Source organism: Delphinapterus leucas, unplaced genomic scaffold (genome assembly GCF_059928025.1).
Source record: "Delphinapterus leucas isolate spDelLeu-1000000601 "Yukka" unplaced genomic scaffold, BTC_Dleu_Yukka2 spDelLeu_asBTCV2_sq31, whole genome shotgun sequence".
NCBI lineage: Eukaryota > Metazoa > Chordata > Mammalia > Artiodactyla > Monodontidae > Delphinapterus > Delphinapterus leucas.
This window is the reverse complement of record NW_028322240.1, coordinates 14533569-14558271: the sequence shown is the minus strand read 5'-3', so window position 1 is coordinate 14558271 and position 24703 is coordinate 14533569. Positions and strand designations below refer to the sequence as shown.

Here is a 24703-nt window from a genome sequence, read left to right as displayed (position 1 = left end):
ATGGCCCCAGAATCAGGCTGCTGAGTTTCATCATGGTCCCACTGTTTAATTGCAGACTACTTAACCTTCCTGAGCCTCAGTTTTCTCATCTCTGAAATAGGAATCATAGCAGTACCTAACTCATAGGCTTACTGTGAGGAGTAAATGGGATAATGTGTGTAAAATTCTCAGTGCACTGGCTCAGCCTTAAAAAGTGACCAAAAAGTAATACCTCTTATTATTTGCCCTAAGGTCGCCCCTTTCTGCCCAGAAAGAAAGCATAGTAGTAGATAAAAGTGCTGGATTGGGATTCCAGTGACTTTGAGTAAAGTACTGATTCTGCCACAAATTAGCAGAGTGATGTTGGGCATGAACTCGCCCGTCTGTGCCTCAGTTTCCCCATCTGCCAACTAAGAGGGTTGGATTCCTTGAGCCCTTCCAGCTCTAACTCTGAAGGATGGCTGATGAGAAGATCGTATGGCCGCTCCATGTAGTTTCTGGATGGTCCCAGTCTTCCCAGTTACCCCATACAGAGGAGGATGAGGAGCAGGTCTGGGAAGAAGACCCTGGCCTCCTCAAACCAGTGCCTTGGTTAAGAGCACTACTCTGGGGATGCTCAAGCCCAGCTTGGAATTCTGTCCCTACCACTGTGTGTGACCTTGGTAAAGTCACTTCACTTCTCTGAACCTCAGTTCCTTCATCTATAAAATGGGACTTAAAATGGTACCCAGAGTAAGGGATTGTAATGACCAGGTGAGCCAATGCCTGCAAAGTTCTTCGCATACAGAGGAAGGACTCAGTGTGCTGTTTTAATAATCATGATTGATGCTAGTTGCATGTAGACCTCATCTCTGGGCACGGTGCTCTTCTTAGGGCCAGTCAGAGTGCAGCTGTGTCCATTCCAAGCATTATTTCTTAACGCTCTTTATGAGCATAAGACAGTAAAGTTCTTTTTGAGGACAGCAGCCATCCTGGGGAACCACGTGGAAGAGAAGAGTAGGCCGGCCTCTGCATACTGACCGTCTAGATTCCCATGATCCCAGGTTGGCTTGAAGGAGGAGAGAGCCCTCTGTCCTTCCCCTCCCTGCCCATAAGACCAGCTCTCTAGGACTGGAAAGGACCATAAGCTACATCTTTCTCAGCCCTTTTACCTGGTGTAGGATGCCAGGAGAAGTGGCCTACCCAAGTCTCATAGGATGTTTCTAGACTTGGGATTCTAAGTAGTTTGTGTGGTATTGAAGAGAGTGTCTGCATTTGATTCTTGGCTTCTCACGGAACAGGCTGTGTCCTCACTGGACTGGAAAAGGGGATAATAATAAACCTTTGCTTTCTAGGGTTGTTGCAAAGATTAAACAAGCATGCATATAATATATAGCAAGCCCTCTATAAATAGCATTCCTATTACTCATGTCTCTACTCTATATTCCTCCCCCAGTGCTTTTTGGCCATTCCACCCTGGAAACACCCAGTGCACTGATTTGGGGATTTCTTTTCAGCTGTGAAGGTGTGTGAGAGTAGTAGCATTGGTCTGGAGTACCAGTCTGGAAACCTGATTGGAACCCTGACTCTGCCTCTCTGTTGCTCTGTGACCCGCCACTGGTCATCTTCCCTCTCTGGCCCTCAGTCTCTTCCTCTATAAGAGCACTGTCCAATATAAATAGAATGTGAGCCACAGTCTATATGTAGTTGTAAATTGTTCAGCAGCCACTTTATAAAAAGTAAAAAGAAGTAGAGAAAATTAATTTTAATAATATATTTTACTTAATGCAGTGTATCCAAGAAATAATCATGTCAACATGTAATCAAAACTAGAAAATCATTTAATGAGATATTTTATGGCTTTTTTCTTATTAAGTTTTGAAATCTGGATGATTCTTGATCTGGGATGATTCGGGCAATTGTCTGGGATGTTTTTGGTCATCACACCCAAGAGGGGTAGAGGATGGCAGGTAGAGGTATGTGTGTACTATCGGCATCTAGAGGGCAGAGACCAGGGATGATGCTAAACATCCTACAGTGCGCAGGAAAGCCCCCCACAGAGGATTATCTGGCCCCAAATGTTAACAGTGCCTATTTTACACATACGGCACAGTTCAGATTCGCCACTTTCCAAGTTCTCAGTAGCCACATGGAGCTGGTGGCTACCATATTGGACAGTGCAGCTCTAGAACATAAAACATTTGGACGTGCACTTAAAAGCCAAATTTTTAGGAATTTGTGTTTTGGTAAATTTGTTTTCCTGCTCATCCCTGAATAAGTGACCAAATGAGATGTGGCTGGTTCACCCGTCCCTGGCTGGCTAAGGACAGATCCCATCTGTCTCTGGCTAGTTAGACTCTTCCAAAGCTATCTGCCCTCCCCTGGGAGACTGAGCCCAGGGTGGACAGTGGACCCTGTTGTTCTTTTCTGGGGAGACAATGCTGCAGGCCCTGCTGCCTACCTGACAGGGCTTTTGTGGCTCAGGGAGAAAAGGGCTTTGTCAGGACAGCAGCCGAGGAGCCTGCAGTTCAATGGGGCCCTTTATGTCTGCACTCCCGGGATGCTCGGGATGCTCGATGCCAGCCCTGGGGAGGCCCCACCCCCTCCTAGAACAAATAGGGACCCTGAGGCCCAGAGAAGGTGTAGAAGGCCCTCCAATAGATCCCAGTTCCCTCCACCTCAGCCCACTGCCCTGAAACATGAAATCCACCTAACTCTGAAAAGCCCTGTCTCAAGTCACAGGGCGAACTCAGTATTGTCCTTAACCTGGGCAAAGAGGCCCCTGCCCCCTACCCTGAACTTTAGCAGCTCCACAGATCACAAACACATACACAATTAATGTATTAAAGTCTCCCAAGATCCAGGCCCATCTCTGGCACAAGGCAGCTATAACCGAACATCTTCTCTTGTGACTTAAAAAGCCCAGGCCAAAGCAAAGCGCTCCATCTCTCTCATCCTATGTCCTTGGAACAAAAGCGATGGAGTTTGAATGCAGTGAGAGTTTGAGGGTTGTACCTTGGCAAGCCTCAGAGATGGACGCTCTTTTATAGCACAAGTGGGATCTGAGCAGCAGAAATGCTTAGGTAAGAGAAAAGACAAACTAAATTCCTTGTCAAGTCCTCCCTCCCTGGTGGCATGGGTACATTCATTTTTCTCTAATGAAGTATCATTTCCCAGTAGAGCCAGTCTCCAGTTTCTGGCTCCTTTGTGTCTTGAAAGAACTCATGCTGGTCTTGGAAGTATTCACCTCCATTTGAACTCTGGTGCCACATCCCTCCAAGGTTAGGGACAGGCCTGGGTGTTAGGGGTAAAGGTACATGAACTTGGATCTGGTATGTGGGCAAGACCTGTGGCTTCCCTTTCCTTTCTAACCTCTGCCCTACCCACCCCGCCCTGGACCCCATGGTGGCTCACAGACACACACACACACACACACACACGCACGCACGCACGCACGCACGCACGCACGCAGGAAGGGAAACTGATCCTTCTGGAGAGAAGGTGACTTAAAGTCATCCAGCAAGTTAAGGGAAGCCACATGCTGCGAGGACCCTCCCTTTGAGGCCCAGCTAGAAGGCCACCAGCAGAGGGTGGAGGGTGGTGGCTTGGGAGACAGGGTGAGGATATAGCAGCTCTGTTTACTCCTGGCGCCCTCAGTTATTGGCTATGGGACCTTGTGGGGACGGGGCGGGGGTAGTTTATCAGTATTTAAAATATGGCTTTTTCTATTCCTATACAAAATGTTATTAGGGGAAGCTGGTGACAGGTATATGGGAACGCTGTGAAATATTTTTGTAACTCTTCTGTAAATTCAAAATTACTTCATAATCAAAAAAATTTTAATACCGTTTTCCCTCATCTGTACCATGGAGATTAGCACCTGCCTCACAGAAGGCTTAAATGAGATAATGCCTGTAAGCCTTTAGTACAGTATCTGTCCCCGAGTGAAGACTCAGTAAATAACCACTTTTAAAAGCTACTTGCTCCAGAAGGCCAGTGACCTCTCGGCACCCAGCACTACTTTCTTGGCAGTCCTCACTCCTTGGGAGCAGAGTTATTTCAGCCTAAAATGCCAGGCTTGGTGTGGTTGCTGGGAGCATGCATTTCATCTTGGCTCTTCTGCTTCCTAGCTAGGACCCCGGGGCAAGTTACTAGATCACGCTGTGCCTCAGTTTCCTTTCTATAAATCATAAAGCTACAAGTAAGTTTGTCATGAGGTTTAAATGAACTGGGAGTTTTCAGCACTAACAGCTGTGCCTGGCCTGTAGCAAGCAATACACAAGTGTTTTTAAGGTCCAGCTCAGTGTTTCTCGAACTTGTTTTACTAGCACCCACAGTAACAAATATACTTTCCATCACCACCATTTTTTTTTTTTTTTTTTTTTGCGGTACGTGGGCCTCTCACTGTTGTGGCCTCTCCCGTTGCGGAGCACAGGCTCCGGACGCGCAGGCTCAGCGGCCATGGCTCACGGGCCCAGCCGCTCCGCGGCACGTGGGATCCTCCCAGACCGGGGCACGAACCCGTGTCCCCTGCATCGACAGGCGGACTCTCAACCACTGCGCCACCAGGGAAGCCCCACCACCATTTTTCTTTTTGATGGTGATTTGGAAAACACCAGTCTCTAGATAGTTGATCCCATTTTGTTTCCCCTATTAATAATATATAAGGTTCTTGGGGGACAGGGAATATGTTTGATTCATTTTGGTCTCCAGTTACTTCATTTCCTTCTTTCATTCAATTTACCAAGCTTGTATCACCCATTCATTCCACATATATGTATCGCCCTTTATTGAGCACCTACTATGTGCCTGTTGCATATTAGTGCCCCAGTGCAGATCAGACATACGTTAAATGAATAAATAAGGCAGGGAGGTAGGAAGCCAGGAAGGCAGACAGGAAGGGAAAAAAACCCAATGTCCTGGATGCCCATGGCCCGAGAGAGCCCCAACTGGCAGCAGTTTAGTTCCCACGTTCCCACTTCTACCTCAGCCAGAAAATTAAACCCTCTCCAGCCACCCTGGAGCCCATCAGCTGTCTAGGTGCTGGTCCGGCGTGTCGAGGAGAGGCGGCGCCCGGGGACCCGCCCCCTCGCCTCCTGCCTGGGGCGAGGTGGTGACGCCCGCTCCGGGATCCAGGCAGCCTCCGCGCCCCCGGAGGGCATGCGCCCCTCCGCGGGCAACTCGAGCACAGGGCCCCAGGCCCACGGAGTTGCCCAAGAGGCCGGGCGGCTCCTCCCCGGGGACCCTCCCCCTCTGGGGCGCGTCATTCTCCCCACCCCCGGGTCCGACCCCGGCTGTTCCTCGCACGCCGGCCACGCGGGGGACAAATCTCAGCCACCTGCTCCGGAGCCGGGGAGCCGGGGCACCGTCCGCCCCATGGAGCTGCCGGCCAGCAACACCAGCTGCGAGAACGGTGCGTGAGGCCAGCGGGGACCCCGTGCGCTCTGCGCTTCGCCTTCCCTCCCTGCTGCTCCTTTCCTCGGCGTCCTCTCCTGCCAGGGGGACCGAAACGGGGAGGCGGTCCGCATGCGTCGTCCCCCACCCAGTTCTCAGGCCCGTCTTGGGAGGGAGCAGGGTTCTGGCTGACTTTCCCCCTCTTTGAAGCTGGGTAGCTGAGGGGGGAATGGGAGAAAGGGGGACGTGCGTGGGAGGGAAGAGGCGGGATTTATCGATTGGAGCGGGTCTACCAAGAGGTGTGTGTGTGGGGGGGGTGTGTTTTATGTATAGTTGCTTCAGATTTTAGTACCTGCCCAGGTCTGTCCCCCTGGGGCTCATCAAAGACAGGGTAGAGGGCGCAGAGACTCACCACCCCCAAACCCACATCCACCTTTTAGGAAAAGGAGGGAAAGAACAACCCAGGAAAGGATAAGGAAAGATTCTGGGCTTTATGCTCAAGTTCTTATTATAAACCTGGGTAGTGGACTAGGCTCTTTACCTGCATTATCCCAGTTAATCCTTAACACAACTCTAGAAGGCAGGTAGATATTACCTTCCTGTCACCATTCTGGAAGTAGGGAAAATGAGGCTCTGAAAAGTCTGATGAACTTGCTCAAGGTAGTACAGTGGGGAAATGGAATATAGAACCAGGGCTCTTGGATTCTAAAACCTGTACTGTGCTCATCTCCTTTCTTGGTATTTCTCCATTTTCCTACCTGGTCTTGGTATGCAGCCTGTGGGATATCCCTGTTTTTCTAACTTCTCCTCTCCAGTGAAGCTTTCAAAGCGGGCCTGTTGGGTGTTAGCTGGCCTTGGTTTTCTGAACAATGATGCGGTCCATTTTCAGCCTCGTCTTCCCCTGGGGAAAAACATGTTCCCCAGTCTTGGTATATTCAGGAAGAGAAGCAGGAATCATCTGGCCCAACACCCATTTGTCAAGATGAGCACGCTCCTCAGAACTGGATTTCCTTTGGCCATCAGCCCTCTCTCCTTTTCTTTTTACCCCTGTGGGAGGACTTGACTCGATGGAGGGCACTGTGCCCCTTGGATGCCTCAAGCCTCCCCCAAAGAGCCAGGCCCACCCTTTGGCTCCACCTGCTGGAGATGAACCTTCAGGAGGGCGGGGAAGGGGGTGGAAATGGGCTTGGCCTTCCTCTTGGGAGTCGCCCTCCTTGGCCCACATCCTCCCAGGTTCTGGCTCTTTTCCTGAATTCAGGGAACTCCCAGGATTTGACTCTTGCCCTAACTGAGGAACAGGAGTGAGCAGTCAGAACAAGTTTGATTAGGGACCCAGATGGTTTCTTGTCTCATCTTCTCTGGATTGTGACACAGGTGTTGGAAAGAGAGGTCTCCCACTGCAGAAGACACATGGGCGTCCCCTGGTGGGTTCCAGACCCAGCTCTGCCACCAGGCTTTTATGAGACTCAAGCAAATCCTTCCCCATCTCAGGGCCTCAGTTTCCCCAGCTGAAAAGAAAGAGGGTTAGACAGGATGCCTTCAAAGGGCTCTTCCAGCTCTGCTATTCCATGCTTCTGTGCCATGGAAGAAAGGTCAACAGTGCCCTTCCTTCGTTACGCCAAAATGCCACTCTGTGCTCTAGATATGCCAAAGCTAAAGCTGCCTGACCTTTTGGACTTTGGGCCCTTCTAGTGCAGGCCTAGAGACCTAGCTTGGTTCAAGGAGAAGTGCCTGGCCCGGGCCTACATCCTTGGCACACGAGCCTGGGTCTTTGTGACCCACAGTTTGAAAAAGACCTACTACTACCAAAGGTCACAAACTCAGATGCTTATAGGGGCCGAACACATAACAAAAATGACTGAAGGGAGCCGCGTGTGGACTCAGGGGAATCGCAAAGAGCACGTCCTGTCTAGGGGTAAAACCACTGCTGAGCCACAGCTTACTGTTGCCTATGGGACCGTGTGCCCAGCAGAGTAAGCAAAGGCAGCCCTGAAGCTGGACTTTCATGGGAAATCTCTGGATTTTTAGATGTTAGCAGGGAGCTCATGTTTTAAGGTAACCTTCAAGAGGCTAAATGACACCCCATCCCCCTTGCCACCTGCTGTGTCTGTGTGTGTGTGTGTGTGTGTTGTGTGGGGGGGGGCGGGGGGCGCTGGTGACTGAGAGCATGAACTTCGGTATTATATGGGCTAGGGAAGCAATTCTGGCTACACCACTTACCACCAGTGTAGCCTTAGGCAGGTTACCAAGCTTATCAGGGCCCCAGTTTCTTCAGCTAAAACCCTGGGCATGACCACTCTGCCGTTTCCATGATAAGGGATGCTCCTGAGAAGCCCCAGGGTGGTGGGCCCTGGGAGTACCAGAGGATTATTGCCTGTGCTTTGTACTGTCTCCTTGAACTTGGGCAGCTTAGTTCTTCTGACTGAGGGTCTACCCCTCATGCCCAAGTTTGTCCTGTTGTCCTTGGTATTTGTGCCAGAAGAGCCAGCAAAGGTGTGCTGGCTCAAGGGCATGAGAACTGATTGACTCTCATGGACTCTAGGACTTGGAAGGAGAGCTAAAGACAGATCCTGCATGGAGTGGCAGGGACACTGACCTCTCTGAGGCCTGAAGGAGGCCTCAGCCCTGACCACAAGCACCAGAGGTCTTCGAAGTAAGGCCTGGGGATGGTTGGTTCTGACAAACAAGGATGCTCATATTTCACCATCTTCAGGCCTAGGAGGGGCTGTGGACTCCAGCCTCACTCCCTCCTGTTACCTGTCAGGACTCTGCACTGTGGCTGCAGTTAGGGATACGTAAGTGAAGAGGCCTCTGGGAGGGGAGAATCCCTGTATGATCCTGAGCTGTTGGAGGCCCATGTGCCCAGAGGCTGGGAGGGGATTCCTGTGGAGGCCGGGAGGTTGGATTCGATGAGGCCTGAGAGCTGTGGGGCCCTACGTGGTGTTGGGGGGGGCCTAAGTCTAACTTCGTGGTGAGGTGCTGGAGTTCTGGAGACAGCCTGTGTTCTTAGGCAAGGCCTCCATTTCCACATCTATGAAGTGGGAATCAAAGACAGCACTTATCTGACACATGGTTGGAAGCAGTTGATGAGTTCACGAAGATAAGGTCCCTAGCCTGCATGCAAATGTCCCCAGCGTGACTCTCACCGTGGTCTTCCCTAGGTTCCCTGATCAGCCTGTACTGCTCCTCCCAACAAGTCCTGTGCCAGATCGTCGGTGACCTCAGCCCCCAGGTGCCCAGCAGTGTCATCTCCAACAGCTGGCAGGAGAGGTTCAGGCAGAACTACAGCTTCTACGTCGGCCTGGGCCTGGCCATCCTGTCCAGCTTCCTCATCGGCGGCAGCGTCATCCTCAAGAAGAAGGGCCTCCAGCGACTGGTGGCCTCTGGTGCCACGCGGGCTGGTAGGCTCCTGGGGGGTGGGGGTGGATGGGGTGCTGGGTGGCGAGCCCTCGGCCAGCCCTGTGAACCTCCCTTCACGGGGTCCACTGTAGCGGTTTGAGAACCTGTCCTAGATAGGCACAAAAGGCTCATTGTCAGTCCCGTTGGGCCGATCCACCAACAACAGGAGACCTTCCTTTATAATCCAGTAGTTCCTGAGAACTACATGATCAGTTAATTGGGGTGAAGACAGGGAAAAGTCTCAGGGCCAAGAATCAGAAACCCCAGGTCTAGTCCTGGTTTTATTTCTTACCAGTTGTGTCATCATAGGCAAGTCACAATTTCCCTACAAAATGGGAATATAATACCTTTGCCCAGGGCAATGTCAGACACTGGTGCGTCCTCACGTACTATCAATCTGAGCTCCTTTATAGGCTACAAAAGAATTACTGAGTCTCTGTCCATAGGGATTTGCTTGTTTGAAAAATAAGACGTGTATCCATGAAACAATTGTTGAGAAAAGGACTCCTATGTTAAAAAATTTGTTCATTTAACCATCATTCATTGTGTACCAGCTGTGTGCCAGGTGCCATGCTAGACCTGGGGACACAGTGCCCTTGTGGGGCATTGAGTTGAGTGGAAGAGACAGGCAAGTCGATAAACAGTTGTTCTGTAGCATGTTAAATGCTATCATGGGGAAAATGAAGAATGTTATGGCAATATTTTGGAGGGCCATGTAAAGCCAGGCTTGAGGGGTAGGGGAGGTTTTCTGTAAGAGTTGATTTAGAAGCTGAGACCTACATGATGTGGAGATAACAAGGTGAGGGGAAAAGAGAAAGAAGTAGTATTCCAGGCAGAAAGAACAGCATGTGCAAAGGCCCAGGGGTGAGAGAGCATGAGTGATATTAGAAGCTGAAACTGTCTCAGGATGGCTAGAGCATGGAGGGGTAAGAGACGGGGTGAGGGCCAGCTCATGAAATGTCTTGTAAACCGGGCTCCAGAGTTTGACTGTAATTGTAAGTGACAAAGGTTTTAGGCAGGGGAGTGACATAGTTCGATTTACGATTTGAAAAGATCTCTGGTTGCTGGGTGCAGAGTGGATTAGGAGACAAGACTGGAAGGTGGGAGACCAATTTGGGGAGAAAAACAACAGAACTTGGGCCAGGAAATTACAGTGGGAATGGAGACAAGTGGTGAAGTCCAGAGATAGATTTTGAAGGTAGGACTTACTGGGTTTGGGTTTGGTGTTGCCCGGGCCCAAGGGGAGGATGAAAAAATGAGTCAAGGTGACTCAGAGCGCTCTGCTTTGAGCAGCTGGGGAAATGATGGTGCTATTTTCTGAGACAAAGAAAGCAGGAGGAGCAGGTTTACAGGAAGATGATGTGTTCAGGTTTGGACGTGTTCGGTTTAATGTTCTATGGGACACTGAGCTTTGGAAGCAGACTATTTGTGTTCCAATTCTAGCTCCTAAATTCCAGGTGATTATGATCCTGGGCAAGAAAAATAGTTTTCCTGCCTCAGTTTCCTCATCTGAAAAAATGGGGATAGGAATAGTTCCAGCTATATCTTGTTGTGAAGATATGTAGTATGTTTAGAAAGATGCTTAGCATGGAGTAAGCACCAGTATTAGTTTTACTGTGATCTAAGTGGGAGAGCCTGACAGACAGTTGGATACGCAGGACTAGAGCCGGGTGTGCTCTAAAATGGAGAGCTGTGAGGTGTGGGCATGAAGTCAGGATCAGTGGTCATTGCTGCTCTATCTCCTCTTCTGGACAAGGGTTTGGAAGGCCAGAGACCTCCCAGAGTGCCAGAAAAATAGCTGCTTCCACTCAGGAGAGAGCAGAGCAAGTATCACTGACCATTCAGAAAGGCAGCTTCCCCGGAATCCATTTTTTCTCCAATCTGCTCTTTCAATATCTTCTGAGATTTCAACTCAGAGTAAAATGCTCTCAGAGCACTTTTATGGGAGATTCTGACTGCTTGCGGAACCTGATGAACGTTAAAGACCATCTTAGAAAAAAGGGCATTCACAAAAAGCAACATACAACTTTGGGATTTTCACAAAACTGTCTAAAACCCGCCCTAATCATCATTATCCTCATTGCCAATACTGAGTACTGACCACGTGCCCGGTTCTGAGCCCATCGTGTGAACAAAGCAGACACAATTCTTGGCTACATGGAGCTTCCATTTTAGTGGGGGAAATTTCAGAAAATAAATAGATCAAATTATAAATGACAAGTGTCATTAAGGAGAAGAACTGAGTGTGACGAGAGAGAATCCCAAGAGGAGACAATAAAGGTAAGGGGACCAGGGAGGGCATTTTAGTGGAAGCAGCATTCAAGCAGAGACCTGTAGAGTAAGTGTAGATATAGGCAAATATTGTTAAGAAGACTACTCCAAACAGGGAAAAGCACATGCAAAGCCCTTAAGGCCAAAAAGAGCTCATCATTTTTGAAGAACTCAAAGACAGCCTGAGCAGCTAGACTATAGTAGGAAGTGTGGCAGGAGGAGCCTTTGGAGAAGTGAGCAGGGTCAACACTATGAACAGGCTTGTTAGGGATTCTGGTCTTTATCCTAAGAGCATTTCGAAGCCACTGGCCGGCTAGAAGCTGAGGAGTGACATAATTCTTAAAAGACTCCTGGCTGGGCTTCCCTGGTGGCGCAGTGGTTGAGAATCTGCCTGCCGATGCAGGAGACACAGGTTCGTGCCCCGGTCCAGGAAGATCCCACATGCCGCGGAGTGGCTAGGCCCGTGAGCCATGGCCGCTGAGCCTGTGCGTCTGGAGCCTGTGCTCCGCAACGGGAGATGCCACAACAGTGAGAGGCCCGCGTACCGCAAAAAAAAAAAAAAAACTCCTGGCTACTATGAAAGGAATGGATTATAAGGGACAAGAGAAGAACCAGAGGAGTCCTAGGAGGCAGTTGCCTCAACCCAGACCAGAGATGATAGTGCCTGGGAGTTGGGTGGTGGGGTGGCATTGGAGTGGACACACGTGAAATGCATTTTGGAGACAGAATCAGCAGGATGGAATGGATGCAGAAGGTGGAGTAGTGGGAGGGTCAGGTGTGATTCCCTGGTTTCTGGCTTAAGCAACTAGGTACACGGAGGTGCCGCTTACTGAGTTTCATTTGGTGGGTAGGGAGCATTTAAAAATCAGGAGTTCCATTCGGGACAGAGTTTGAGATGCCTGTGCGAGACCCAAGAGTTGTCAAGTAAGCAACTGGATATACATCAGGGCTAAGAAGAAAGGATCAGGGTGCATATATGACATAGGGTATCTAGATGGAATTTAAAACTTTGGAAGGGATGAACTCACCCAGGACAGGGCCCAGAAGCAGGCCTGGAGGCCTCACCACAGCTGACATATACTGAACCCTTAGAGACCGGCGAGTGAAGGTAGAGAAGGAAAGGTCCTGAGAAAGTACGGCCAACCTCTAACTTCATGCCCATTCCTTTCTACAGTGGACGGAGGCTACGGCTACCTGAAGGATGCAATGTGGTGGGCTGGATTTCTCACCAGTAAGTGGGTTCTTTGCTACTAAGGACAGTGCCCTATTGATGACAGAGGCAGAGATGAAAGGAGGGGTGGATGGGGCATTTCTGTCTCTATTGTGCAAAATATGAATCCAAGGCCCAGATTTCTAGGGGGAGAATCTAAACAGTCTTTGCAGGTAGAACATTTTACCTGCATCTCAGGTCACTTTCCCCATCCAAAGTCAGTCTTTCATCCATAAAGCATCTCTCCCCAGAGAGGTTTGTACAGAGCTGGTAGTGATAAAGGTGTAATTTCTCAACTTCCCCTGAAATTCAGGGAGCTATGACTGCCCGCTGGAGTCTTCTGGACTCCTGCAGGGCACAGCCTGGGACTCCTAAGTCAGCTGCCCCATTCCACAGGCAATTGTTGGCTCACTTAGAACATGGCTGGTCTGCCACCTAAGGTTTGCCCACATTTTCACATTCACACATTCCTTTCCACCCACCCTCCCTGGCTTTCAAACTCTAATTCTTTGGGACGGAAAATTAGCCAGCTTTCGATTTGTAATCCCCTAAGTCAGGTTTTGATCCCTGTCCCATTCACCATCTGCTTTCAAAGGGCAGACCCAGGTCATTCCCTACGAGCAGGGAGACAGAAGAGGCACTTGCAGGAGTCTGCAAACTGGAAACTCATATGGGGAGAGGTAGGCCCTTTGCGAAGGTCTGACTTTCTAACCACCGGCCTGTCAATCTAGACTATCCATAACTCCTCTGGGAAAGACGGCCCCGTGGACCATTTGGTACCTGGAGAATCAGTAACTGTAGCTGTGTCTTTATTTGATAATTAACACTTTCTAGAGCTTACCTTGAAGATACAGACCAATCATTCGCAGTCCCTGAGATACACTTAACCGTGCCTAGGCTAGAAGCCAAGGGACCTCGAGAACCAGAAAGCACCATGTGACCCTGGACTCCAGGCCACCTCCCTATCTTTAACATGGGAGGATTTGGTCAGGATCATCTGGGCCTGACCTTCAGATCAGATTCTGCAGGGAGACAGCATAAGGGTGGGGATTTTAAGGAATGCTGGTCTGGGATTCTGTGAATGATTGAACACTGAATGAAGCCGTCTCCACCCAGATTCATTTGGGCTGGAGATGGCGCATCAGAGCCACTGTGACCTCTCTTCCCCCTTAATTTCCTAGTGGCTGCCGGAGAAGTTGCCAACTTTGGGGCCTATGCGTTTGCTCCTGCGACAGTCGTCACACCACTGGGAGCGCTGAGTATCCTCATAAGGTTGTTGTCACCTCTCTTGCTGTCCCTTCCTATTTTCAGTTTGTTGATGTCCGGAACTGCACATGGGGTCCATTGCTACTTGCAGTCAAGGACCTGGGTCAGTCTCAGCTTCCAGAAAGAGGCAGTGTGCTGTTCAGAGCTCCGCACCCTTGGATGGTTTGCTGCCTGGGCAGTGAAGGGGCAGGCCAAGCCCAAACCAGGTGGAAGGGCTTCCCCTGCCACAAGGCTGAATGTCCCATGTCAGTGTTTTGGTGCCCCAATAGGAGAAGCACACAAGTTGAAAGTACAAGCCCTAGATTAACCCTCCCTGGGTTCTAACCTTATCTCTGCCACTTTGTAGTTACATGGCAGGTCACTTAACTACTCTGAGCCTCAATTTCCCATCTGCTAAGTGGGGATGTTCATAATACCTGCCTGAAGGCATTGGTTTAAGGACTAAATGAGATGCACAGAAAGTGCATAGTACAGAACAGGCGCTGAAGAATAACCACAGCTAACATATATTGAGGGTTTACCCTGTGCTAAATGTTCTAAATGTATTCCCTCATTTAATCCTCACAGCATCCCTACTAATTAGAAAGGAGGGGAGACCTGAGGCCAAGAGGGGTTAAGCATCTTGGCCGAGGTCACCCAGGTCCCAGGAGGCTGGGCCAGGATTCCCTCCCAGGCAGTCTAATTTCAGAGTCTGGGTGCTTAACCACTAGGTCCCATGGCCTGGAAGATGTTTGATGGTATTAAAGATAGCTGATATTAAATGTGTGTGCTTCCCATTGCCCCGTTCCTCCCAAGCTACAAACACAGTTCCTCTGTGGGGGTCCTAAGCCCCATTGGAAGCTGGCTCTGATTGTCACCCTAACCTTGGAGCCCCGGTAAGTCCCTAGCCCACCACACCCAGTACCTGTAATTTCCTGTTTTGTTTTACCAGCTTGATGACAATTTTGCAGCATTTATGCAGTCAAAAACCAGAGAGAGCCGTGACTCACATGGCACGGTTGGCTGATGTAGCTGAGATACCAGTATTGCGTATCTGATTAGTTTACAGATTCCCATCCCAGGAAGTTGGGAGCGGCAGGGGATCCTCCACTGTGTGACCTCTGCCTTTGCTAATGCTACCGGGCGCTGATGAACAGGCATTGTGGGTAAAATGGTTTTGGGAGTTTTAGAGGAGAGATGGGAGACATTCAAAGGAGGTTAGACATCAATCCCCTCTTTCCTGATACCTTTAAGCGGGACTCATGAGGCTCATTGGGTTACCTTAGGTCAGCCAACAGGTTTTTGCCCTAAACTAATGCCACCTGTTTAAAGAAACAGAAGCATGCCCCAGCGATTGTACCTGTCTTGTCTCACCACCCTTCTTCCTTCACCTTTGCTGGCTCAATTTGGAGGATGTGACAGGAATGAAAGTCACATCACCAAGGAACAGCAAGGAACTGGAGGTGTTTTGTCCAGAAAAGACTCAAGGAAGTCAGGAGAACTCTTCTCAGTGAGGTGTAGAGGAAAAACCATAGGCTTTATAATTAGACAGAACTTGAGTTCAAATCCTGGCTCGTGTCTTACCAGTTGTATGATCTTGCCATCGTTTAAGCTTCTGTGGGACTCAGTTTTCTCATCTATAAAATGGACATATTTTACTTCTGAGAGTTGCAAGATGTTAGTGAGATAATAAATGGGAAGTTCTTAGCACAATATCTAGTATGTAAAGTGTGCCCAAGTGTCACTGTGGTTGTTTATATTGGCATATGCAAATGGAAGAAGGAATGGATTTGTTTTGTATGGCTCAAGGGATATGGGATGAGTAGAAACTACCATATTTTGGGTTAATAACAGAATGAACCTACAAGGGATTCATTTGCCTTGTGAAGGGGAGAGCTGCTTGCCGCCAGAGGTATACAAGCCAAGGCTGAAAGCCTTCTGTCTGCAATGTTAAGAGAAGATGTGCTCATTGGGTAGGAAGTTAGACAAGAGTGCTTTGAAGGGCTCTTCCAACTCTTCTCTTTGGGGATATTGTCAGTCTCTAAAATGAAAGAAATTCACACGTATGTCGTCGATTCCTCCAGCCCACACTGTAACCCTCCCCTAAATAAGTTTCTATTTCACACATTTCCTAGGGGGTCTAGAAAAGCTTCCACGTGTGAGAGTAGTGAGCCCTTGCTCAGCCCTCACTTTTCTCCAGGATGCTGGGACTGGGCTAGCTGCTGTAATCCCTTTCTCCACTTTCACATGCAGTGCCATCCTTTCCTCATATTTCCTGGGAGAGAGTCTGAACCTGTTGGGGAAGCTGGGCTGTGTGATCTGTGTGGCCGGTAGCACAGTGACGGTGATACACGCCCCCGAGGAAGAGAAGATCACCACCATCGTGGAGATGGCTGCCAAGATGAAAGACACAGGTAGGCTCCAGGCTCCCAGTGAGCAGGAAGGCACTGGGCGTGAACCATGTTAAAGGTCTGACTGGGTTCTGGCCATCTCAGGTGCTGCCATGTGGAGGAGGAGGCAGCAAGCTCAGGGAGGAAAGCTGATGGGCTGGTACTGAGGCTAGCTTACAGGTTCCCAGTCTGATAGGTAGGGATGCTATTATTATGTATTTGTTATGTGCCAGGTACTGTTCTAAATGCCTTGTTTGCATTGTCTTAGTTCAGGTTGTTTTAACAGAATATCATAGATTTGGGTGGCTTATAAACAACAGACACTTACGTTTCACAGTTCCGGGGATCACGATCAAGTCCTAGATCAAGGCCCGATAGATTCTGTTCATAGATGGCCAGCTTCTCGCTGTGTCCTCATCTGGTGTAGAGGGCAAAGGAGCTCTGTGGAGTCCCTTTTATAAGGGCAGTATTCCCTTCCTGAGGGCTGTACCCTCATGCCTGAATCACCTCCCAAAGACGTCACCTCCGAATACCATCCCATTTGGGATTAGCACTCAACATGTAAATGGCGGGGGGGTGGCATTCCGTCAATTGCGTGTATTAATTTAATCCTACAAAAAAGCTCCTATGAGGAAGGTCCTAATATTAATCCTATTTTACAAAGAGGAAACTGAGGTCTTGGGGGTTCAATTAATAACTTGTACAAGTTATTAAAAAGTTGTGTTGCTGGAACTGGGACCCATGTTTGACTCCAGAGCCCACGTTCTCTTTTTTTTAATTTTTTTGGCCACACCAGGTGGTGGCATGTGGGATCTTAGTTCCCTGACCAGGGATCAAACCAGCACCCCCTGCGTCAGAAGCACGGAGTCCTAACCACCGGACTGCCAGGGAAGTCCCAAGCCTAGGTTCTTATTTATTTATTTTTGCGGTACGCGGGCCTCTCACTGTTGTGGCCTCTCCCGTTGTGGAGCACAGGCTCAGCGGCCATGGCTCACGGGCCCAGCCGCTCCACAGCATGTGGGATCTTCCCAGACCGGGGCACGAACCCGTGTCCCCTGCATTGGCAGGCGGATTCTTAACCACTGCACCACCAGGGAAGCCCCCAAGCCTAGGTTCTTAATGAGACATCCCATTGCCATGAGTGGAGGGCTCTAGAGGCCACTGGCATCCTCCCAGGTCAGGTTACCTGTCTCCATCCCCCACAAAGGGTACATCGTGTTTGCTGTGCTTCTGCTGGTGTCCTGCCTCATCCTCATCTTCGTCATCGCCCCACGTTATGGACAAAGGAATATCCTCATCTACATCGTCATCTGCTCTGTGATCGGGGCCTTCTCCGTGACTGCCGTCAAGGGCCTGGGCATCACCATTAAGAACTTCTTCCAGGGGCTGCCGGTTGTGCGGCACCCTCTCCCCTACATCCTGTCCCTCGTGCTGGCCCTTTCGCTCAGCACTCAGGTCAATTTCCTCAACAAGGCGCTGGACATCTTTAATACCTCCCTGGTGTTCCCCATCTACTACGTGTTCTTCACCTCGATGGTGGTGACCTCCTCCATCGTCCTCTTCAAGGAGTGGCACAGCATGTCGGCCGTGGACATTGTGGGCACCCTCTCTGGCTTTGTCACCATCATCCTGGGTGTGTTCACGCTTCACGCTTTCAAAGACCTGGACATCAGCCGGACCGGCCTGCCCCACCTGCACAAAAACCCAACCCCGCCTCCCGCCCCAGAGCCCAGCATCGTTAGACTCAAAGACAAGAATGTTCTTGTGAACAACATAGAACTCTCCAGCGCCCCATCACCAGAGAAGAAGCCCGAAGTATTTATAATCCATTCGTAAAGCTTGGAATACATGAGTGAGAGGGTGAGCCCTGTGGTACAGCCTGACTGCTCAATTTCAGAGCCACCTGGTTATTTTCAACACAACTCTTACCAGTGGGCTCTCTTTTCTTGAGACGTTCATTTATACCTCACCGCTGTTTCCGGAAGAAAAATCCCTACACAGTGAGCAGTGGTGGCAGAACCTCCTGGAAACACAGCCTCAGTGACCAAATACCCTACTACACATTGGTGCCAGCAGGTCCCCTGGACCTCCCGTCCTACTTGTTTCCTCGGTGCCATCTCTGTGTTGTTGGGAAGAAGATAGGATTTGATCCGTTGAATGTAGCACAAGCCAAGAACTTCCCTGAAATGTTGGTCATCAGGAAATCCTTCGCACTGGTTCTCCTCCTGAGACTGATTCACCGTTCCTGAGCCCAAGACTGAAGTGCAGCTGGCCCTCCGAGGCCCAGAGAGCAACTCGCCATGCCTCCCGTCCAGAACCAACAGACACACAATTATTGTAAAATGTCTTGTTGCATTTGCCACCTCATCTTCGGAGACAGAGGCAAGACCTCAGCTGACCTGCTTACTGTGAAAGCCACCTGACGTCTCAGGGAAACACTTCCACCAGCCCCGTTCCCGGGAGCAGCCAGCCTGGAGGTCAGCATCTGTTTCCATCCACCCGACCCCTTCCCCACCCTTCCCTCTCTAGACACATCCTAAGGAGTCAGTCATGGAGACATTCAGGCAGTTATCTAAGAACTCAAAACAACACAACAACAACAAAAGGTGCTTGCTTCCCAGCCAAGCTATGCTGGCCAAGCCCAGTGTTTCATTTTGCCTCACTCTCCAAAGAGAACAGCGATTGCACTGCTCTTAAAAGTAGCCTGGCTGTCGAGCAGAATGCACTTTCCTTTTCCTCAAGGAGTAAACCAATATGATTTGGGGAGATGGGGAGAAGAGTAAGGGGCAGTCAGGAAAGCAGACACAGGCTCTCTGGAAACCAGGGGCTAACTTTTGTGTTTACTCTGGTGGTGAACCAAGAACCCAGGTGGAAAAGGCTCTGGGTAACTTGTTTTCTTCTGGACACACGGCGCGGCACGTGGGACCTTATTAGTTCCCTGACCAGGGACTGAACCCGCACCCCCTGAATTGGAAGTGCAGACTCTGAATCGCTGGACCGCGAGGGAAGTCCCCTCTGGGTAACTTCTGGGCTGAAGCCTTAGAGGCTTGGCCAGTGGGATCAGCTTTGAACTTCAGTGACCAAGTCGGGGGGTGTAAGCTCGGCACGGGGTGCAATCTGGCTGTTGACCAGATCGCCACCAAGTCCCCAGCTCCACTGATGAGCTGCCCACACTGGGAAGCAGTGTGTCACGACTGCTCCACCACCACCTGCTTTGGGGACTGCCTTTGGTCCCCTCACATTTGACCAGAGGCAGTCAAAAAACAAGAGCAGCTGGAGAGAGACATAATTAATATCCCCTCCCTTCCTGTCTTCTCTCCAGCAGCAAGAATGTGAGAGTTGATATGAGGACCATTGACAGGGAGGTAAGGGAGCCAGTATATCTGTAAAGAAGGAAGACCTGGCCCTCAGCCCCCAAGCTGGTGCAGAGCCTCCCCTGTGTAACTCCACACCCGTGCCTGTGTTTACGTCCTGTGCCCTAAGCATAGCCAAGCCCAGGCCAAACTGTTGCTGGCCTTGTAGCTCCAAGGAACAGACTGGCTTCCTGCACCGCCAGCCTCAAAGCCACAGTTTTTAATGAATGTGGATTTCTCTCTGTAACTAAAATCAATGCAACATGTTGGATCTTGAGAATGACTGTAATCTGAAGGCCCTGAGAGCGTGGTCTGCAGGGTCAGGAATAAAGTGTGTGTTTATTTGAGTGTGTTTACTTGATACTTACATCTTGGCTTTCCTTGGACACGGAACAATTAAAGTGGTTCCTCTAGTGCCGGGGGCCAGTCCCCAATCTCTGGAGAGTTCTGGCTGCCAAGGAAGTCCCTCCAGTGCTTTCTACAGCCACGCCTTCACTAGAGAGGGAAAGGCTGTTTGGGAAATAGCGTCAGTGGAAGACACCCATCCCATGCCTGGGCCCTTACGAGAAGCCAACCACAGTGCTAAGAGCTTCACGTGAATACTTTTTTTTTTTGCGGTACGCGGGCCTCTCACTGTTGTGGCCTCGCCCGTTGCGGAGCACAGGCTCCGGACGCGCAGGCTCAACAGCCATGGCTCACTGGCCCAGTCGCTCTGCGGCATGTGGGATCCTCCCAGACCGGGGCACGAACCCGTGTCCCCTACATCGGCAGGCAGACTCTCAACCACTGCGCCACCAGGGAAGCCCCATGTGAATACTTTTAAGCTCTCACAAATCCTCAAGTCGATCTGTATCATTCATGCTGTGAGTGACCCCCAGACCTATTAAAACTAGACTGGCCTGTGTCCAGGTGCAAAGACAAACAGCTCCCTCGACTGGTCATGGGAAAACCCAGGGCTTTTCTATGGCTCAAGATCTTCCACGGTGGCCTCACAGGCTGGACAGACGGTCTCTGTAGGAACTCTTCTGAGGAGTCCTCGGTGATGGATCCTATCCAGGCTGGCCAGTGCAACATTAAAACAAAGAAACAAACAAGAGTTGCCAAACCAGACATTTCAAATGACAATTTAATTAAATACAAACAAGGAAAAAAGGCACCACAGCCCATTCAAGTATTTTGCATAGATATACAAATATTGTAAACAATTAATAGGTGGACGAGAGAAAAGAGGATCTGTTTTCTGTGAACAATCTCCCAAATAAAAAGAAAATTCACATTGCCCTGGATCCCAGATGCACACGTACATACACACAGTGGATGGTAAGAGAGGATGCATGGAAGGGTGACTTTGGGGGCACTTGGCTTGGATTCTGCAGAACCTCTCCTTTGCACGGTTCCCTAAGGATGGGTGGAGCACCTTTCCAGTTGGCATACTCTTGACTTTCTTGCGTGTCCAGCAGAGCTGTTACATACGCACTTAACGCCATCACTGACTTTAGAACTGGTCCCCAATTTAAAACGCGCAAGTTTTCCATACCCTCGGCCAAATAAGAACAAATTCTGACCTAGGTAAGGGGAGGCTTTGTTCAAAAGGATTGTTGCAAGAGATGGCGAGGGGCCATGGCCACAGGGGGATGGGGCTATGACAGTACTGTAAGGTCTACAGTGAGACCCTAAGGTCTGCGAGCCTCTCAGAGCTGGGGCAGAAAGGAGCTTTTCTTTCATAGGGAGAAGTCAGTAAGGCTAAAAAGAACCCACGGCAAGCAGGCAGTTACCACTGGAGCCTGGTGCCTGGGCTAAAACTCCCACTGAGCCAGGTCGAGAGAGGGTGCAATCCCCCTTGATGTCCCCTGAGGTTCACATTTCAGAGATGCCTCCTAGGCTCTTAAGGAAAACACACCTACACACACAAAAAAAAAAACCAAACGAACAAACAAAAAAACACACCTAGGGTTGAAAAACTGGCAGGAGGCTAAGTTAGCTTCTAAAAAGATTTACATAGTCTCCATCTGAACAGAAGGCTGGTTAAGTCACTCCACCAAGCCTCAGTTAGGCTCCCCTCCTACCCCCCAGACCCTGAGCATGGACTCACCCTTGGCCAGAGCCAGCATACAGCCCCTTCCCCAAAGGCTGACCACAGAGATGGTCCCTGAATGTGGTTTTTTCCAGCCATGCTCACTCCTTCCTATAAAAGGCCCCTTCCGTCTGAGCTGTGGGATGCTCATAGATCTTGTAGCCGCTCAGCTCACCCGAGCATTCTCCTAATGCAACTGCCCCCTGCCCCTATCGCAACACTCCCTTCCCCAGTCTTGCAGTAATCCTTGAGAATAAAGTGCCTCTTTCCCTAAGTCCATATTGGTTTCCGTCACCTCAAAGCAGCACATGGACACAGGAGGGAAAGAACGGGCTATGACAGCCAGGCTTGCTCCTGGGCAGACTCCCCGCCGGCCTGCCAGAACACAGCCAGGAGTCAAACAGTAAATAGAACTGGCTGCTAAAAGTCTTATCAAATTTAGAAAATTCAACCATTTTCCAGTTCACAGTACAATGTGTATGGGATGGAGGTGGTATTAAAAAAATTGAAAACAAAAACGGAAACAAACAGGAAAGCAACAATCCAGGTCTCTTTCTGGTATGGTTCCAGGGAGGGTGGATTTCAGGTTCAAAAGGCTCATGCAGCCACAGTGGCTGGGGCATTTTCACTTCAGAGCCTTCAACCTCCTGACGTTGGGGAGAAAAGCTGGACATGCCACAGGAATGTCAGTGAGGCAGGGGGTTGAGTTTAAGGGTGATTTCAGTGGAGAGATGTTTTCACCGTTAATTTTCTGGGGCCCAGCCTTGAGGCCTGGGGCATCTCGAGTAGCACACTTAACATGGAAGGCCGTCCCCTGACCTCATCAGGCAGCAAGGATGGTGGACATCGGCTGTGGGGAGCAACCAGGGCCCTTGTCGGCAAGACAGGGGTGTGAACATCACCAATAACACAACCTGACTACCTGAGGAAAGAGAACTTCATTTTCCTGAGCTCTTTCTAAATCTATCCCAAGTGTCCCCCCGCAGGTGCACAGCCTGAACATCCCACTTGTCTACAAACCCAAGAATATCTAGTGAGCACCTATTGTATACAGAGAACGATAAGGGGGCCCCGGGGTAGTGGTTGGGAGTGAAAACTCAAGCCTCTTCCTTGCACTGAGGTTTTCAAGAGCAAACGTCTGTTCACTGCAGGAGGCGGGGAGGCCCCAAGCTGCCCGGCACCTTTCTGGGGTGGGAGACCATCCCAGAGAACATCTCCGGTGGTTCTCTGAAAATCCTCCCAGCTAGCAGAGCACCACACAGCCCCCATTCCCTGCTGCGGGGAGGACAGGACCAGAGGAAAGAACACAAGGAAGAGGATGAGAAAATGTCTGGCCGGTCCCGGCACAGACTCTGTTCCGTCAAGGCTGCTTCTCTAGGGATCTCTAGAGACAGGTCTGCTCTCTGCTCAGAAGACAACGGTCCTGCCTCAAGCCAGTGACCAGGTCTGGAGACAGGCTGGGGCTCCCAGGATGTCCACTCTCCTCCCTGCACCCACCACTGTCCCTGAGGACCTTACTCAGATTCAGGTCAGGGAGTAGAAGGAAGACCCACACTCTGCTGCGGTCACCACACACCATGGAAAGTAAAGCTACGACCCCACAGCCATGGCCCGAGTCTACCCGGGTCAACACTCTTGAGAACCAACATAGGAGATCCCGTGGCCAACCCGCAGGCAGGACCCTGACTTGCAGGTCACAGCACCAAGTCCCAGGAAGTCGGGACTGCTGGGGATTCACTCTTCACAGCACCACACATTAGGCGGGTCCCAGCGGAGAAGGAGAAATCAGAAGCGTGAGGCACTTGGAAAATGCAGAAGAGAAAACAAGGAGCACGCGAGAACAGTGGCGAGCGGAGTCAAAACCTTTGGCTTGACGGCTCAGAGGGGGCCGGGGCTGTGCTCCCCCTGCTGTCTACACTGCCTACAGATAGTACCTGTCTGAGTCAGAGTGACCCTTGGGAGTAAGGGGATGTGGGGGCTTTGGTGGGGGGAGGGGGGCGGCGTGAGGAGGGAACTTGACGTGCTCACATATGGCCACAGAGCCAGGAGCTGTGACCTCAACCAAGCCCTGGCTGGAGTGACCCCTCCTGATCAGTAAAGCTAAAAGGGACAGTAAGTGCCCAGCCTCTGTCCAGCCTGGGACCTCTGAGGAAGATGGAAGCAAAGGAAAGCTCTCATGCGTACCCTCCTCCATAGGACGTGGATGGATGGCTTCTCCAAGCTGAGTCCTGGCCTCAAGGGCTAAACAGACTTTTCCCAGCTGGGCTTGCCAGCTCGGACAGCCTGCACCAGCTCAACTGTCACCTCCGGGGTGAGGGGCCAGCTGAAGGGCGGATAGGGGACGAGCAGCCACTCAACCTCTTCGGCTCTACCCTCCCTACCTGGGGCTGAATATTGCACAAAACAACACTTGGATGCCGTTGATGGTAGGCACTCTGGGCCTCTGTGGAAGCCGAGGTGGCACTGAGTCAAGGAGGAGATTTTTCAGAGATGCAGTGGTTCCAGGAGGAGGGGAGGTGGGGAGGGGGAGCTCAGAGGTGGCCGGGCATGCTTCCTCCAGATTCCGTGGCCACAGCTCCTCTGTGGTGTTCAGAGTCCTCACAGGAAGGGAGAAGCGCCTTCAGACGAGTCTAGATTTTCGAGCTAGCCATCCCCACAGCCCTCTGTGACCTGTATTCAGGAAACTGCAGGGAAAAAAGAGAGGGAGAGAGACATCAGCTCCGTGCTATCAGTGGGGAGCTGTCCTCTGGCTTGTGACAGGTGGGCGTGAGTGGCAGACTGTCACCTGAGAAGAAGGGTTTCCGCAGAAGTCTGTCCACATGTCTGCTCGTCCAGACCATCAACTCTGCAGTAAGAGGCATGGTGGCAGCCCCCAACCCCCAGCTGACAAGCCATTCCCCTCCTCCCTCCCAGCAAAGCTGCAGCTCAGTCTGCAGAGTTCCCAGGGCCTCATAGGAACACAGGGCAGTGAGCCAGCTTCCTCACCTGCTCCCCTCTGCCCCAACTCCCAGGACTAAGACTAAGTCCCAGGACTAAGTCCCAGGGAAGATGTATTAAGAGGGGCCATTTGTGCACAGCCTACCATAGGCCAGGGGTTAATGTAAATTAACTGCCTTGACCTTCACAGTAACCCGATGGGGTTGGCTATTTCTGCTTCGTAAAACCTCTTGCTAGATAAGGAAACGGAGACTCAAGAGAGTGATTTGCTCAGGGCCGCTCAGCTCAGCTCAGCTCATCAGTTGCAGACCCAGGTTTGAAGCTACCATAGCTCAGCCTCCTAAACATCACCTTTCACATGAAACCAAAAAAGGGGGTGTGCAAGGGTCTCACCAATTTAAGGGACAGTCATGCAGGCACCAAGAAATGCTAAGCTTCTGTCCTTTGCTTTTGTTCTGGAAGTTCAGCACTA

The 24703-nt window shown here is 50.6% G+C and overlaps 2 protein-coding genes and 1 long non-coding RNA gene across 3 annotated transcripts in view; 1 reads left to right on the top strand and 2 right to left on the bottom strand.

Moving 5' to 3' along the window:
* The window catches only part of LOC149743989 (uncharacterized), a 48086-nt gene extending 39539 nt beyond the window's left edge, over positions 1-8547 (bottom strand). Inside the window, exon 1 of the long non-coding RNA XR_016391607.1 lies at positions 6111-8547. This is a non-coding gene — a long non-coding RNA (uncharacterized LOC149743989). The remainder of the gene's footprint in view (positions 1-6110) is intronic.
* LOC149743988 (magnesium transporter NIPA4) lies at positions 5073-20490 on the top strand. The gene is made up of 6 exons (XM_089905923.1): positions 5073-5371; positions 8514-8753; positions 12197-12253; positions 13414-13504; positions 15731-15891; positions 17075-20490. Exons 1-6 carry the CDS (start codon positions 5119-5121, stop codon positions 17701-17703), a joined length of 1431 nt encoding a protein of 476 aa, XP_089762049.1. The 5' UTR covers positions 5073-5118; the 3' UTR covers positions 17704-20490.
* Positions 20329-24703, bottom strand: part of LOC149743987 (disintegrin and metalloproteinase domain-containing protein 19) — an 88350-nt gene continuing 83975 nt past the window's right edge. The window contains exon 23 of the mRNA XM_089905921.1: positions 20329-23978. Coding sequence (XP_089762047.1) covers positions 23925-23978 — 54 coding nt within the window. The 3' untranslated portion in view covers positions 20329-23924. The remainder of the gene's footprint in view (positions 23979-24703) is intronic.